This window comes from Homalodisca vitripennis, chromosome 5 (genome assembly GCF_021130785.1).
Source record: "Homalodisca vitripennis isolate AUS2020 chromosome 5, UT_GWSS_2.1, whole genome shotgun sequence".
NCBI classification, from domain to species: domain Eukaryota; kingdom Metazoa; phylum Arthropoda; class Insecta; order Hemiptera; family Cicadellidae; genus Homalodisca; species Homalodisca vitripennis.
The window spans coordinates 183,249,198-183,262,886 of NC_060211.1; the positions used below are offsets into that span (position 1 = coordinate 183,249,198).

Here is a 13,689-nt window from a genome sequence, read left to right on the forward strand (position 1 = left end):
ACAGTTACTCTGTCGCCGTTACAGTTACTCTGTCGCCGTTACAGTTACTCTGTCGCCGTTACAGCTACTGTGTCTCCGTTACAGCTACTGTGTCTCCGTTACAGTTACTCTGTCGCCGTTACAGTTACTCTGTCGCCGTTACAGTTACTCTGTCGCCGTTACAGTTACTCTGTCGCCGTTACAGCTACTCTGTCGCCGTTACAGCTACCTGTGTCTCCGTTACAGCTACTGTGTCTCCGTTACAGTTACTCTGTCGCCGTTACAGTTACTCTGTCGTCTCCGTTACAGTTACTCTGTCGCCGTTACAGTTACTGTCCGTTACAGTTACTCTGTCGCCGTTACAGTTACTCTGTCGCCGTTACAGTTACTCTGTCGCCGTTACAGTTACTCTGTCGCCGTTACAGTTACTCTGTCGCCGTTACAGTTACTTTGTCGCCGTTACAGTTACTCTGTCGCCGTTACAGCTACTGTGTCTCCGTTACAGTTACTCTGTGTCACCGTTACATTACTCTGTCGCCGTTACAGTTACTCTGTACAGTTACTCTGTCGCCGTTACAGCTACTGTGTCTCCGTTACACAGTTACTCTGTCGCCGTTACAGTTACTCTGTCACCGTTACAGCTATTCAGACTCTGTCGCCGTTACATTACAGTTACTCTGTCGCCGTTACAGTCGCCGTTACTGCTATGTCAGTTACTGTCGCCGTTACAGCTACTCTGTCTCCGTTACAGTTACTTGATCTCCATCACGTTTTGACGTTACAGATACTCCAAGTTACTCCCACCTTTTTAGTTATCTTTTTAGATGTAACCGATTTAAATGTGTTTACTGAGAGACCTCTCTAAGTCTCTACGAACACAATAACACTAATTGCCAGCAGCTTACAAATAACATTAATTTCATAGTATTCTGGAACAACAAGATGTAATGTGTTTTTCATGTTGCTTTTGATAAACTAGTTTTTATGAATGAATTATTTATTTTTGTTATTTTTGTAAACAATAAAATAGTCTGCTTCAATATATTTTTAAACTTAATTATTTTGTTAATTCTTATTTTAATTTAAAATTAATTGTACCCAAAATGTGTTTCTCATAATGTTTTGACTGATTTTGTAACTGATGAATATTTTGTAATCGTTACTTGACTACTTGTAACGGTTACTGAGAAGTAGGTACCTACTACAAGTTAGCAGAGACACGCACACAATACAATCTCACTACTGTGCCACACGACGCACATTCCTCTGTAAACGTCCAGGTAAATGTGGCTGAGCAGGAAATTCCATCTTGATATGACCCACGTCATCGCGACTTATAGACACATGGGCGTAAATAAGGTGGGGTCAGGAGACTCAAGCCCCCCCCCTAATTTTAAGCACAACCATTAAAACTGCATCCTGTAGTTTGTTTTAAATTAGAACACTTACAGATGTCTTAAAGCTCTACAATATCAGGGGAAGATTCCAGAGCACCTACCTACGTTTAGAAGATGTTTTATATCTCCTAAACCACTCAGTGCGTTAGCCCCCTCCAAAATAATTGTCTATATACGCCACTGCCTAAACAGGCGTGTTTCTTATTTGCGTACAACTGACTGTTGTATAGTATAACGTTGTTCTTTTCATCACTATATATTGTGATGGTTTGTTAATGTTTACGATAGAATTTACCTTATCTTTCATCGTTAATAATGAGTGTAAATATATTGGCCTACATAACAGTAGCGCTGTTCAGAAGCTAATACTACTGATAATCTACCCCTGTAATAGCTGTCAAATTAGGGCCAATGCCCATTACTACTGCCTACTGCCTACTATTTGCCACTGCCTATGTTTTACCAGTTTAAATTTCTACGAAAATTTTCTCGAGAACTACTTAAGATAGAAAGCCTTCAGGATTCCTTTCTTCGAGGTGGGTAAAAGAATTCACACGCGAAAGCAGTTCCTATACTGCAATTCTTGTTAACAAAATATAAACTGAGTTTTCTTGATTTAAATTTCACTGGTTAAAATAATAAAAAAGGAAGCGTTTCACAAATTTGGAGAAAATCGCGTAAAATGTGGCCTAAAAATGGCTACATACACACACGCACACACAGATTTGTATATATTTATAAAGACAAATACATAATATACAAGTTTCATTATGTACTTACTACAGTAGGGGCCACGAAAGAGTGCACGGCACACACACAGACCGTTATCTCTGTGCTGTGATGTACAAACCTCAAACTAACGTAGTTACTCAGCTCAGCCCTCATTGGCTGCTCCGAGGTCAAGCGCCAAATAGGCTCCTCCCTCAACTGCACTCTCTGGTGGTCCCTACTGTAGTATTGGTCTGCGTTTTACTTTTCTGTGCTTTTGGGTTACTAGGACGTTCCAAAAAATCATTTCTCTGACGTAATTCGCTAATAAGACCATTTACAATGTTTTCACTTTGTATTTTTACTCTCAAAATTAATAATGCAATGTTCCTATTTATGTAATGCAACCCATTTTCGAAGAATTTCTTGACAGAAACGTTTAACATATAGGCCTATTGACAGTTTTAGGTGTCACTTTGAATCAATAACTGTCGATGGTAAATGAAATAATTAAATTTTTAGTATTGTTATGTTTGAACGTCTAGAAATCTTTTCCCTTTATTATAATATTTGTAAACATAGAACACACACCCCCGGCCAGAAATAAACTGCACACTACATTAACGTTCTTTTTAGTGGGCATCTACCAATGATTTGATGTAAGTCTGCACCACAGTCTGCAAGAATACGAAGTACATACATATAGAGGAATTTAATGAATACTACCTTGAAAAGTCCAATAAATGAACTGGCACCGAATAATACTACTTGTAATATGACCTTGACCCTTGACTTAGCTCAACCCTAACATTGACTGTGAATGTTGTACAGATCCAGTTCACCTTCCTCTTAGAGCAGCGTCTAGCATCTGACGCTGTCACAGACTTGACTCCTAGAATCTGGAGTCATGTTTGTCTGAAAAGATCAAACAATGTCTGCAACGAAAAGCTAAAAATGAACTCTTTACGTCGTTTCGACGTCAGACATTAAGGAAGGTGATCTGGAGCTAAACTCAACACTCAACATTCCACTCTTCCCACCATAGCTACGCTACCATTATTGATGTAACCTCATAATCTAACGAGCACACACTGGCCCTGTTCTAACCTCATAATCTAACGAACACACAATGGTCCTGTTCCAACCTCATGATCTAACGAACACACAATGGTCCTGTTCCAACCTCATGATCTAATGAACACACAATGGTCCTGTTCCAACCTTCATGATCTAGCGAACACACAATGGTCCTGTTCCAACCTCATGATCTAATGAACACACAATGGTCCTGTTCCAACCTCATGATCTAATGAACGCACAATGGTCCTGTTCCAACCTCATGATCTAACGAACACACAATGGTCCTGTTCCAACCTCATGTTCAACCTCATGATCTAACGCACAATGGTCCTGTTCCAACCTCATGATCTAACGAACGCACATGATGTTCCTGCCAACCTCATGATCTAACGAACCCCAATGGTCCTGCTCCAACCTCATGATCTAACGAACACACAATAGTCCTGTTCAAACCTCATGATCTAACGAACACACAATGGTCCTGTTCCAACCTCATGATCTAACGAACGCACAATGGTCCTGTTCCAACCTCATGATCTAACGAACACACAATGGTTCTGTTCCAACCTCATGATCTAACGAACGCACAATGGTCCTGTTCCAACCTCATGATCTAACGAACACACAATGGTCCTGTTCCAACCTCATGATCTAACGAACACACAATGGTCCTGTTCCAACCTCATGATCTAACGAACACACAATGGTCCTGTTCCAACCTCATGATCTAACGAACCCACAATGGTTCTTTCCATGTTCCAGCACCGTCTGCAGGAGTACAAGGAGCCTGTGAGGGTAGAACCACAGGAGAAGCCTCGTCTGCCGCCCATCCAGGAATTCCAGAGAGAATTCCGCGCTGGAAAGGAACGTTCTACTTCAACCAGAATCCGGTCGGTAGTTATACATCCCCTGCTTACCTCCGGTGTCCACATAACTTGTTTCGGACAGTTTGAAATCAAAGTACACCTCTACAAATTATAATGTTGAATGCAGTAAATACAGAGTGTACAAGAAACTTAAAGAGTCATATAAATCATTGTAAAGTATACACACAATATAATACATTGATTAATCAAACAAAATTTATGTAAAAAATAACAGCATTTTCAAAACCGTATTTATTTTTGTTCTAATGCAACTAAGTTTATGGGGGTTGTAATTGTTAAGATTAAACTAAATTTTAACTATGAGATTACAACTTTTCAATGTGAACCACATCAAATTGGAATTAAAATATTTTAAATAATAAATTTTGTTGTCTTGTCCGTAAATACTACTATTAATTAAAAACCATGTATTAAAGCCTAGTTATTTAGAGCTGTATCAACTATTTCCACCATGTGTTTGATATGTTCAGTCATAAAACTGATCCATTGTTGATTTATAAATGAACAAACGCAAACGCATACTTATGGGAGAAACATCATGTATGTAATTTATTATATGTAACCTAAAATATTTTTGTGTTTAAGCCATGAAGAACATTAATGACCATCCTGTCTAAAATGATACAGGGTTTGTAATCTATGAAATCAAGACAGTGCTTGGAAATACATTCTTCTGAAATGTTTAACGAACATATCAGAACCTGTTATTGTCAATTCGGTCATTTCAGTTTAAATAAATAATTAATCATTTTTATCTATTAATTGATTCCAAAGAAGATGCTGTTCAGTTACTGTTTACATTATATACGTTTACGACCATCATTCTGAAGCGGCTCTGAACAATTTTTATTCTTTTCAACTAAAATTTTTATTTATACTAGACTTTAAAATTACGTACTACATGTAACGACAGATCATATGTTTAAACATTAAAACCTGTGACACTCTAAGGTACTATCTATTTTGTAACCGTTAATAGCATCTACTGCTTTTCTCAATTAATTATCACTTAAAGAAGAGGATATGAGTTGATTTCGGCTTCTCCTATCAACCGGTTTTCCCGTAATCAATTTTAAAATAAAATTATAATACAAGTTGGGTTATAACAACTTGTTTATTATTTATTCTATTACATTTTTAAATCATGATTAGGGTATCTGGAGTGTATAGTGTGGGATATGACAACCTTTCGAAATAAATTTTAACATCAGCCCTTATTTTAACATCGATAAAAAAACTGTTTCTTTCATATGTTACCATGAGCTGAGATTGTAATCCATGTGAATTTGTTATCTATTAAGTTTACACCCAAAAACCCCATAATATGCATGAGCCAAGAAATATAAATCGGTAATACTATAATTAAAACAATAAATAACATTGTTATTGTGTTTCAGATGCGCACAAAAAATAGTGACTCAGTTGGAGACAACACCCCTCGTGAGCAATAACAATAAAACGTACTTCCGATCACCCCTGAAGCCTCCCAATAAGGAACCGGAGAAAAAGAAGAAGGTGAATGAAAATCAGAAACAACGAGTGAAAGAAGAACGGCACAGAGATGAGAAACGCAGTGACAATAAGAAAAATAACGAAGAAAACATAGAAAGAGATCCGACACCTTCGACCAAAGAAGAGAAGTGTAAAAAGGCTGACAAGAGAGAGAAAAAAGAGGAAAAGAAGGAAAGCAAGAAGGAGCCCAAACCCGAAAGGCCCAAGGAGGATAAGAAAGAGCTGACGAAAGCGGAGAAAAAGGAGATAAAGAAAGAAGCTAAAGCCGAAAAGAAGAATGCTAAGAAAGAAGCTAAACTGGAAGCTAAAAAGGAGAAATGTGAAAAGAAAGAAAAAGTCGAGAAGAAGGAAAAGAGTGACAAAAAGGATAAGAAGGACGAAGCTGTTAAGAAATAATTTACTATTAAAATAATTTGTTTTCATTAAGAGAGAAATATTCACATTGATAAAGGTTAAAGTGACATAAACTGAAAATGTTTCAAAAATAGTGAAACACCTCACAAAAATCTCAAACTAAAGTAAATTAATTGAAAGTAAAATCTTGAATTAAATTCAAAGTTACTTTCAGTTTACAATGTTTTTGAGATGAGAAATTTACAAATATATCACAAACAATTGTTAATATTTATTAATATCGAAATCATATCTCCAATATTTAATCGAAATATAAACTAGGATGTACTGAGCAAAGTATTTTAGTAGCAGTTGTCAGTCTATTATAAATAGTGAGGGGGTACATAACTGACTTTGCCCACCTCGCATTGTATAGTAAATCGAGAGCAAGGTAGTAAAGCAGACTGAATCTTATCTGTAGTAATAATTGGAGTAAAGATACTCTGCAATATATAACAGTTTGCCTAACTTCAAACACACAATATACCCTACAAAGTGTAACCTTACAAAACAACATGTTTGTCGTTGATAACGACCAAGTCAGGAGTTGAATAACAATTAAGTGAGAACGCACTTAATATGTTAAAAATACGTCGGTAACTAAACCACTGTTGATTTTATTGGATTTTACAGTCTCAAATGATGTATGCGTACCGTACTCTTTCTAGCTATGAGGTAAGTGAAGAAACTTAATGCGCACGATAGGTGAATTAATTGGTCGTGGAAGGTGTTCCCCTTTTGCTAGACTTTATATATGCTTTGTTCCTGCTCAAATCAAAAAATGAGTTTAAAAAAATCCGCCTATCACATCCTGGCAACTAAATTATAGCTTAAAAATACAAATATAAATATATAAATTTATATTTTTCAATTCGAGCTTTCAACAGAACAGTGAATTGCATCCTGTAATCTAGGTTAGTACTTCACTCTAATACTGGACTAGTTCACATTTGAGGTTAGTTGAAAATATCAGTGTGAATTGATTACATCACGGTCTTTATCAGAATTAAAAATCGTATTTAACATTCAAAGGTCCATCTGTAAGATAGTTTATGTCACGTTAACCTGACAATGTCATATTTCTGAGTACGATTCAACGTTCCTTATCTGTTACATTGTCATGACAAAGTCTATTTTTTGTAGTATCCTAGCGGTATGTGGCTGACATATCTTGCTGATAAGCGATCTGGATCGGCATCAAACATTACATATTGTGCAATCAATTTTAAAGTAATAATTAATAGTCAATTAACTTTTTATCTTTTCACAATTTAATATAACTTTAACTACAGTATTGCGTTTTAACGTAGATATAAAATATACTGTATTAGACCGGAGTGTTGTTGGACACGAACGAAGAAGAAGAAGAATCGCCAAAGAGGAAACAGGTCGAAGGGAAGTAGAATGTGATATTGTAGCAAGTGAACATTGTTTTGTTGTTTTCAGTTGTTATTTAGAAGAAGAACTTGAGATATTAAGCGTTTAATTTGCAGTGTGTAATTAATTATGGTTTAAATTACTTTTCGTACAAAACAGTTAAATAATCATTGATACATTATAACAATTGGCTGACCAGCTGAAATAAAACACTAATGTTCTCCAGGATGTTGTACATTGGGACAGTGTAAAACGTATTTTGTAAGTAGTATTTGCTTACATTAACGGTTGTCAAAATAACAGTTTTTTAGTCTATAATGATAGCTGTACTGCGAGTTGTAAAAGGAAGAATTCTCAACAAACAAAAAAAAACATTTTTTTTTGTAAACGAATGCGATCGTAACGAATTTTATTTTTAAATGTTTTATTTCAATCCCACATGACTAAGCTGTCCCTTGTAAGCTTATGTTTTTATTGAAATTACTAAAGTGACCATTGTTGACACGATCTTTTATTTGGAAAGTTCTCTTTGCCACAAGTATCATTTATTTTATTTTTTACTTTGAAAGAAAATGTATGTCAATGAAACATCTTATTTTCAGAGACTTTCTTTAGTCGAGGCATAAATTGGTCTCCATTCTTGAACATTTTATGGATCTAATTATGAATTATAATATTTCGCAGTTATGTGTACAACATTCTGGAGACAGATTTGGACTTCCAGGAATGGTGACGAGGCCTTAGTTAGACACTTTGCGTACACTAGCGTAGTAGCGTAAGCGATATTTTGTAATCTTTTGTAGGTTCGCTGTGTAGTATAGAATAAGAGAGTTAGTTGTAATTTTTCATCTACCCTTTTTTGTAAGCAGATTGTTGGACTCGAAGGTCGCGTTAAGGTAGAATGTACTCGTACTTTGTCTGAAGGGCAGTGTATACAGGCTGGTATTGATCTTGTTTAATTCCAAGTATTATTTACTATGTTTACGCTAAACAGTTTTCTGTTTAAATCAGCACAAACACAGTCGTGTCTTTCCATTCTAAACTAGTCGCAAATGAGTGTATAATTTGTTGTTAATAAAAACTGCTACAGGTAGTTAGTTTCTCGTGAAAAAGATTATCAATCGATATCGCAGTGTATATTGAAAATTTTTATTTCTCATTTTCACTATGATTTATTCTTAATTATTGCAGTAATAACTCCCAAAAATTATTAACAGCATGGTAAAATACCAAATCAAACACTGTATAAAGTAAGTAATAAAACTGTTAGTTTAATATACACCCGTGAGTTGAGTAAAGAAACTATCCAGGTATAGCCTAAGTGTAAAGATAACATAAGTTACACATACACAATAAATTAATTATCATATTAAACTTCACCAGAGTATTTTTCAGGCCGAAATAGATAAGAAATGTAAGTTTTATTTTGTCTATTTTATCGCATGTTTGTCTATTTGTATTCTTAACAAATCAACCGTACCCTTCAATTTAACAAAACTATCATGTTTAAAGTTTGCGAAATTGTCAGAGTAATCAAGTAAAAAGTTTAAAAAGATGTCTTTTCTTCAAAATAACGACCATATAAAGTTTTCAAACTGTAATAACTCACAGTTGTTATTTTTACTTTTAAACAATCTTAATGAAGTGAAAAACAAAATTTAAACCCTAAGTTTGATATATTCACCAGGCTTAATGGTTTATTATTTCAACCTATCAAATCGTTTAGTAAAGATAGGAAGAATAACGGATTTATGATCACCCTGTACAATATAAGAAAGAAGAAAGCTATATTGCCCTTTACAAACCTCATGAAGAACAGGAATAGTTGTGTAGAAGGTTTCCAGGGGCGTATCTAAAACACAGCTTTGTAGGGGAATGGATCTGTTAAAGAGCACATTTATAGGCCTACCAGGGGGTATAGAACAAATATGAATATATCAACATTTTTATTAATTAGATAGGCCTATTTCAAAGTAAAAACATTTAACTGCCGTATTTCACTCAATTTGGATTGTTATTATACGCATATTTTTGAAATAATTAGAGCTTTGCTTTTAAGGGATATATCCCCATCATTCCCCCCCATAGTTACGCCCCTGACTATTCCGTCAGTAGACAAATATTGTGGTTAGTTTATTACGTTCTATTTCAACACCTGCAGTATTAAAGTTTCAACCCAGACCAGTTCAAGTTCCAGGAACAGACGAAATCTTTTTAGAGAGAATAATAAAAACTCAACGGACAGACTGGTTGGATGTTATTGCCTCGACCGCGCATGCGCATTAACTGCTTCATAATGTCATACTAGTTTCTTTACTCAACTCACAATCTGGACCAAAGCCACGTTATACTATTATTATTTATTTTCTTAAATTTCACGAATTTTGAAGTAAAGTACTGCTGTTTGTTGTATTTATACTGAAATGCTACAAAAATAATGAATAAACGAGGATAAATATATCTTGAAAAGTAAGTATAATATAAATTATTCTTAGTTACTTATTAAGTTACCGAATTGATTGATTTCCATTCAAGCCAATTGTCTTTATGAATTGTAAAGCTTAGTGCCGTTTTATAAAGTCTATTTTTGAGAGCTGGTGGTTTAAGAAACCTAGCAATAACAGAACGACGGGACACACGATCCTAATTTGTATATTCTAATCTTGATGTATAAGATTTATTAAGATTTTTATATGACAGCCCGATATCTTAGTCTTAGGCCACCAGAGAGTATGTAGACGTCGATCGTGTATATTAGCCTATTGGTATCGGTAAACATATTTTTACTTACAGTTTAGAAATATCATTTTTATATAGAAACTCGGTGTTAGTAATATTAGTTTATCAGTGTAAGAACACTATGTTATAGTACAATATTTACGTGTCATATTTGGTTGCATTTATTTTATTAATTGTCTAATTAGGGTTACTAAGAATGTTTTCAAAGCTTTTGAAATCCTTATTTGAAGGCTAAACAAGACGGATGATTACGTAATATTTGATCTGATAACGATTACTCATTCGAACTCTATCTATGAAGTGCCTGCAATTAAGCTCTTCTTTCTTGTGTTTCAGTCTTGATCTTAATGAAGTGACAAGGTAAGTTGAGATCTCTTGGCCGCTTTGTGCGTATTGGGTCCAGTAAAAGCTGCATTACTGAGATATCCCCATTCAAGATTATTTCTTTGTCACTCCGGACAAGAAACTAATGACTTTCCCACGCACTTACTTCTAAAAGGTGCTTTGCGCTTGCTGACAGAGTAAAAGGAAATTCAGGAGGGTTGTTGGTAGGGCTCGCCTCCTGTCGAGATTCCATGAGGAGAGAGAGCGGGCCATTATCTCGGTCATGTCACGTCAGAAGAGGGAGGCCAGCTTTGTTCCATCCTCCTCCAGTAGGGGACAGTACTCCCTCATGTCTAGGCTAGCAGCAGTCTTTAACACTGAAGGAGGTCCAAAATATTATCCTCCGAAGTAGACAGGACCTATCGATCAACCCTTTCACCCCAATATCTTGACATTTTGGTTAATGATGGACATCCATAGGTTGCCCAAATGTGACACATCGCTCCTTGATGTACCCAGTATAAGTATAAACCAGCCCGACATGAACCTTGGGTTTCACTCAAGGACATACTTGGGGTCTATTATTGGACTTTTAATCCGGTTTGATTGTTGGCGGGTTTCAGAAGAACGATTCGTAATTTACTTGTATCAGCCTAATCCGGCTAAAATCCACTAGTGGACGAGATATCATTAACCACGAATAACTTTAAATTCTAATTACATCCATAAATATTTATTGTCTAAATAATAGTTTTGAATTGGGATGGTTTTAAAATCAAATGTTTTCCTAAAAGCATACACGTGAATGCCACATTTTAAATCACATATTGCCGTTTATTAGTTATTGCCTCACGTGTAATCCACATTTTAGAATCGTGATGCTAGTAGAACCTGGGGTACTTTAGTCCAGAGCTATAATCGGCCTCCAAAAAGTATTCTTATCGATGGGATGTGGAAGTCAGTCAGTACCTCAAATTTCCTTCGTAAACCCCTCTGCAGCTCTCGGCCAATCAAGGTTTCTGTTTAGGTCACGTAGTCCGGTCTTGACGAATTGGTTTTGGTAGACTTAAAGCTCCGTTGAAGGGTCGAGCCTGTTAAGGAATGTCCTAGAGTTGTTATTATAATTGACGCTCAGATCCTGGAGGGAGTCCTTAAGATGGATGGCTGGCAAGCTTAAAATATGGGGGAATCTGGTGATGGCACATATTTGAGGTTGGGTTTGTGTCAATACTGCAACTGTAAAATGCATAAAACTGCCGTCTTCACTTATAAAGGACCAGATTAGATTAAGGTTGCTTGCTGCAGAGACTATACAAGTTAACTATTACTATTACTTAGTTAACAATGTATTCTTAGTAAATCATTGTTTTCAACTCAAAAACATAACACGAAAGTTATTTCTAAGGATTCTGACTACCGTCACAACAAAAACCTTCCTAGTAACTCTACACGTAATCTATCTATGATAGTACGAAACATGCACAGTGCATTGTTACAATTTTGTTTCTCCAGTTTTAGTGTCCATTTTATAAGTGAACTACTGTAAATACAATGATCTCACTGCTCTGTTTTGTTTAGTTGTGAATAGCAAAGTTTATTTTTCTTGAACGTTCCTATAAAATGTAAGGGAAAGATAACAGGTGGGGTACCAACAGCGAGATAGTCCCCTTGCATGTGCCAAACTCTAGTCATTTGTTAAGTAGGTCAACTTGAGGTTGGTGGTCCATACAGAGTAATGTTTTAGGCGAGTAAAAATGAGCTTTGCTCACAATTGGGACAATTAAAACTTTAAGAGACAGCTACGATTTGGAGACAGATTGTTCCTGAAAATAAGAAATGATGTCCTTCAAATTCAAGTGGAACATAGATTTATGTATTTTATTAGTTAAAATTGCATACAATTTAAAAGAGACACACGCTTGGTGCAATGAAAATTTGCCAATCCTAACCAATTAACTCAATTGATCCTTGATCTTTGCACGTTTGGTAGACCTGATGCAATTGCCCAGGTTCAAATCCTGTTTATGACCCAAAAATTTTTCACCAGTACTATTGTACTATACTGACCACTTCTTGGTCTATTTGACAATCTTCTTGCACACGTCAATGTTCCCTGACAAATATTATATTTGTAAGGAAACATTAAGAATACGAAAGAAATCAACAAGATCATTCTATTTTGCAATGCAATGCCACGTACTTTATTAACCTCAGATGCTCTTGTAGATGATCTTGCTATTATTGGAAAGTTACTCCATACATTTTAAAAGAAATCAATTCTATCAGATCATATATTATTAATTTTGTTGTATGGGGTTTTTATAGTAACGACAACATTTACTACTTCCGATTAGTTAATGTAATTGAACCATAGTATTGAAATAAATTTAATTTAGCAATGATGAGTTTTTTCAAGTACAATTAATTTTTACCAAATTATTTTGGTTATAATTCTCAAAAAGTAGTTAAAATCATCGCACTTTTAATTTTAGACTTTTTTGAATAATTTAAAAAGAACCATGCTATGGCAGTCAGTCCTGTCAGTATTTGAAGCATACGTAATGTTCTTTCATTCTACTTTTTCACTTTCGTTTAGTTTACGTAATGCAATTTAAGTAGCGGCTGCCACAATTGGTCTTATAAATTCCTAAAAGGTAATAAAGATATTGAAAAATTAATAATGCTACAAATAACGGTTATGAATGTACCCAGGTACTGATTCCAAGGGGAGGATAAGTTCGTGGGTCAAGAGGGGATGTGTACTATCAAGAATTAAAAAAGGTAATAAAGGATATGTATACAAGTTAAAAAATATATAAATGTATGATAACATATTCTTAAAATATTGATTGATTTCAGTTGCATCTGTCTCAAATAAGATGAAACAAAATTTCGAAGGGGGGGGGGTAGATTACCTATACCCCCCGTGTACGCTCTTTATACCGACAACTGGTGGAAAGGACTCCTATTGCGAAATAACATGGAATTTAAAATGTAGTCTGTCAAATTTCAAGGATGTAAACTGCAATAATTATGCTCATGATTATGAAACTGGTTTATAAAAAAGTAATTGTTTCACCATAGTAACAATTTCAATATTTACAGTTTTTTTTTATTCAATTAAGTATTTTCCATTGCAGTTTTTGGCATGCGAATTTTATATTTTTGCACTTTTAATAATATATATTTTTAGCATTTGATTTTTATTAAGGTAAAATATCTCAAAACATCTTATTGTTTCATAATTGGAAACAAAAGATCTTTTTTTATCCATAACGTATGTTACTTATACA

The 13,689-nt window shown here is 35.0% G+C and overlaps 1 protein-coding gene across 1 annotated transcript in view; it reads left to right on the forward strand.

Annotated features, from left to right (window-relative positions):
* LOC124363774 (probable H/ACA ribonucleoprotein complex subunit 4) overlaps positions 1-12,511 on the forward strand; it is a 30,879-nt gene extending 18,368 nt beyond the window's left edge. The window contains 2 exon segments of the mRNA XM_046819036.1: positions 3,927-4,054; positions 5,449-12,511. Coding sequence (XP_046674992.1) covers positions 3,927-4,054; positions 5,449-5,959 — 639 coding nt within the window. The 3' untranslated portion in view covers positions 5,960-12,511.
* The last annotated feature ends 1,178 nt before the right edge of the window (positions 12,512-13,689 follow it).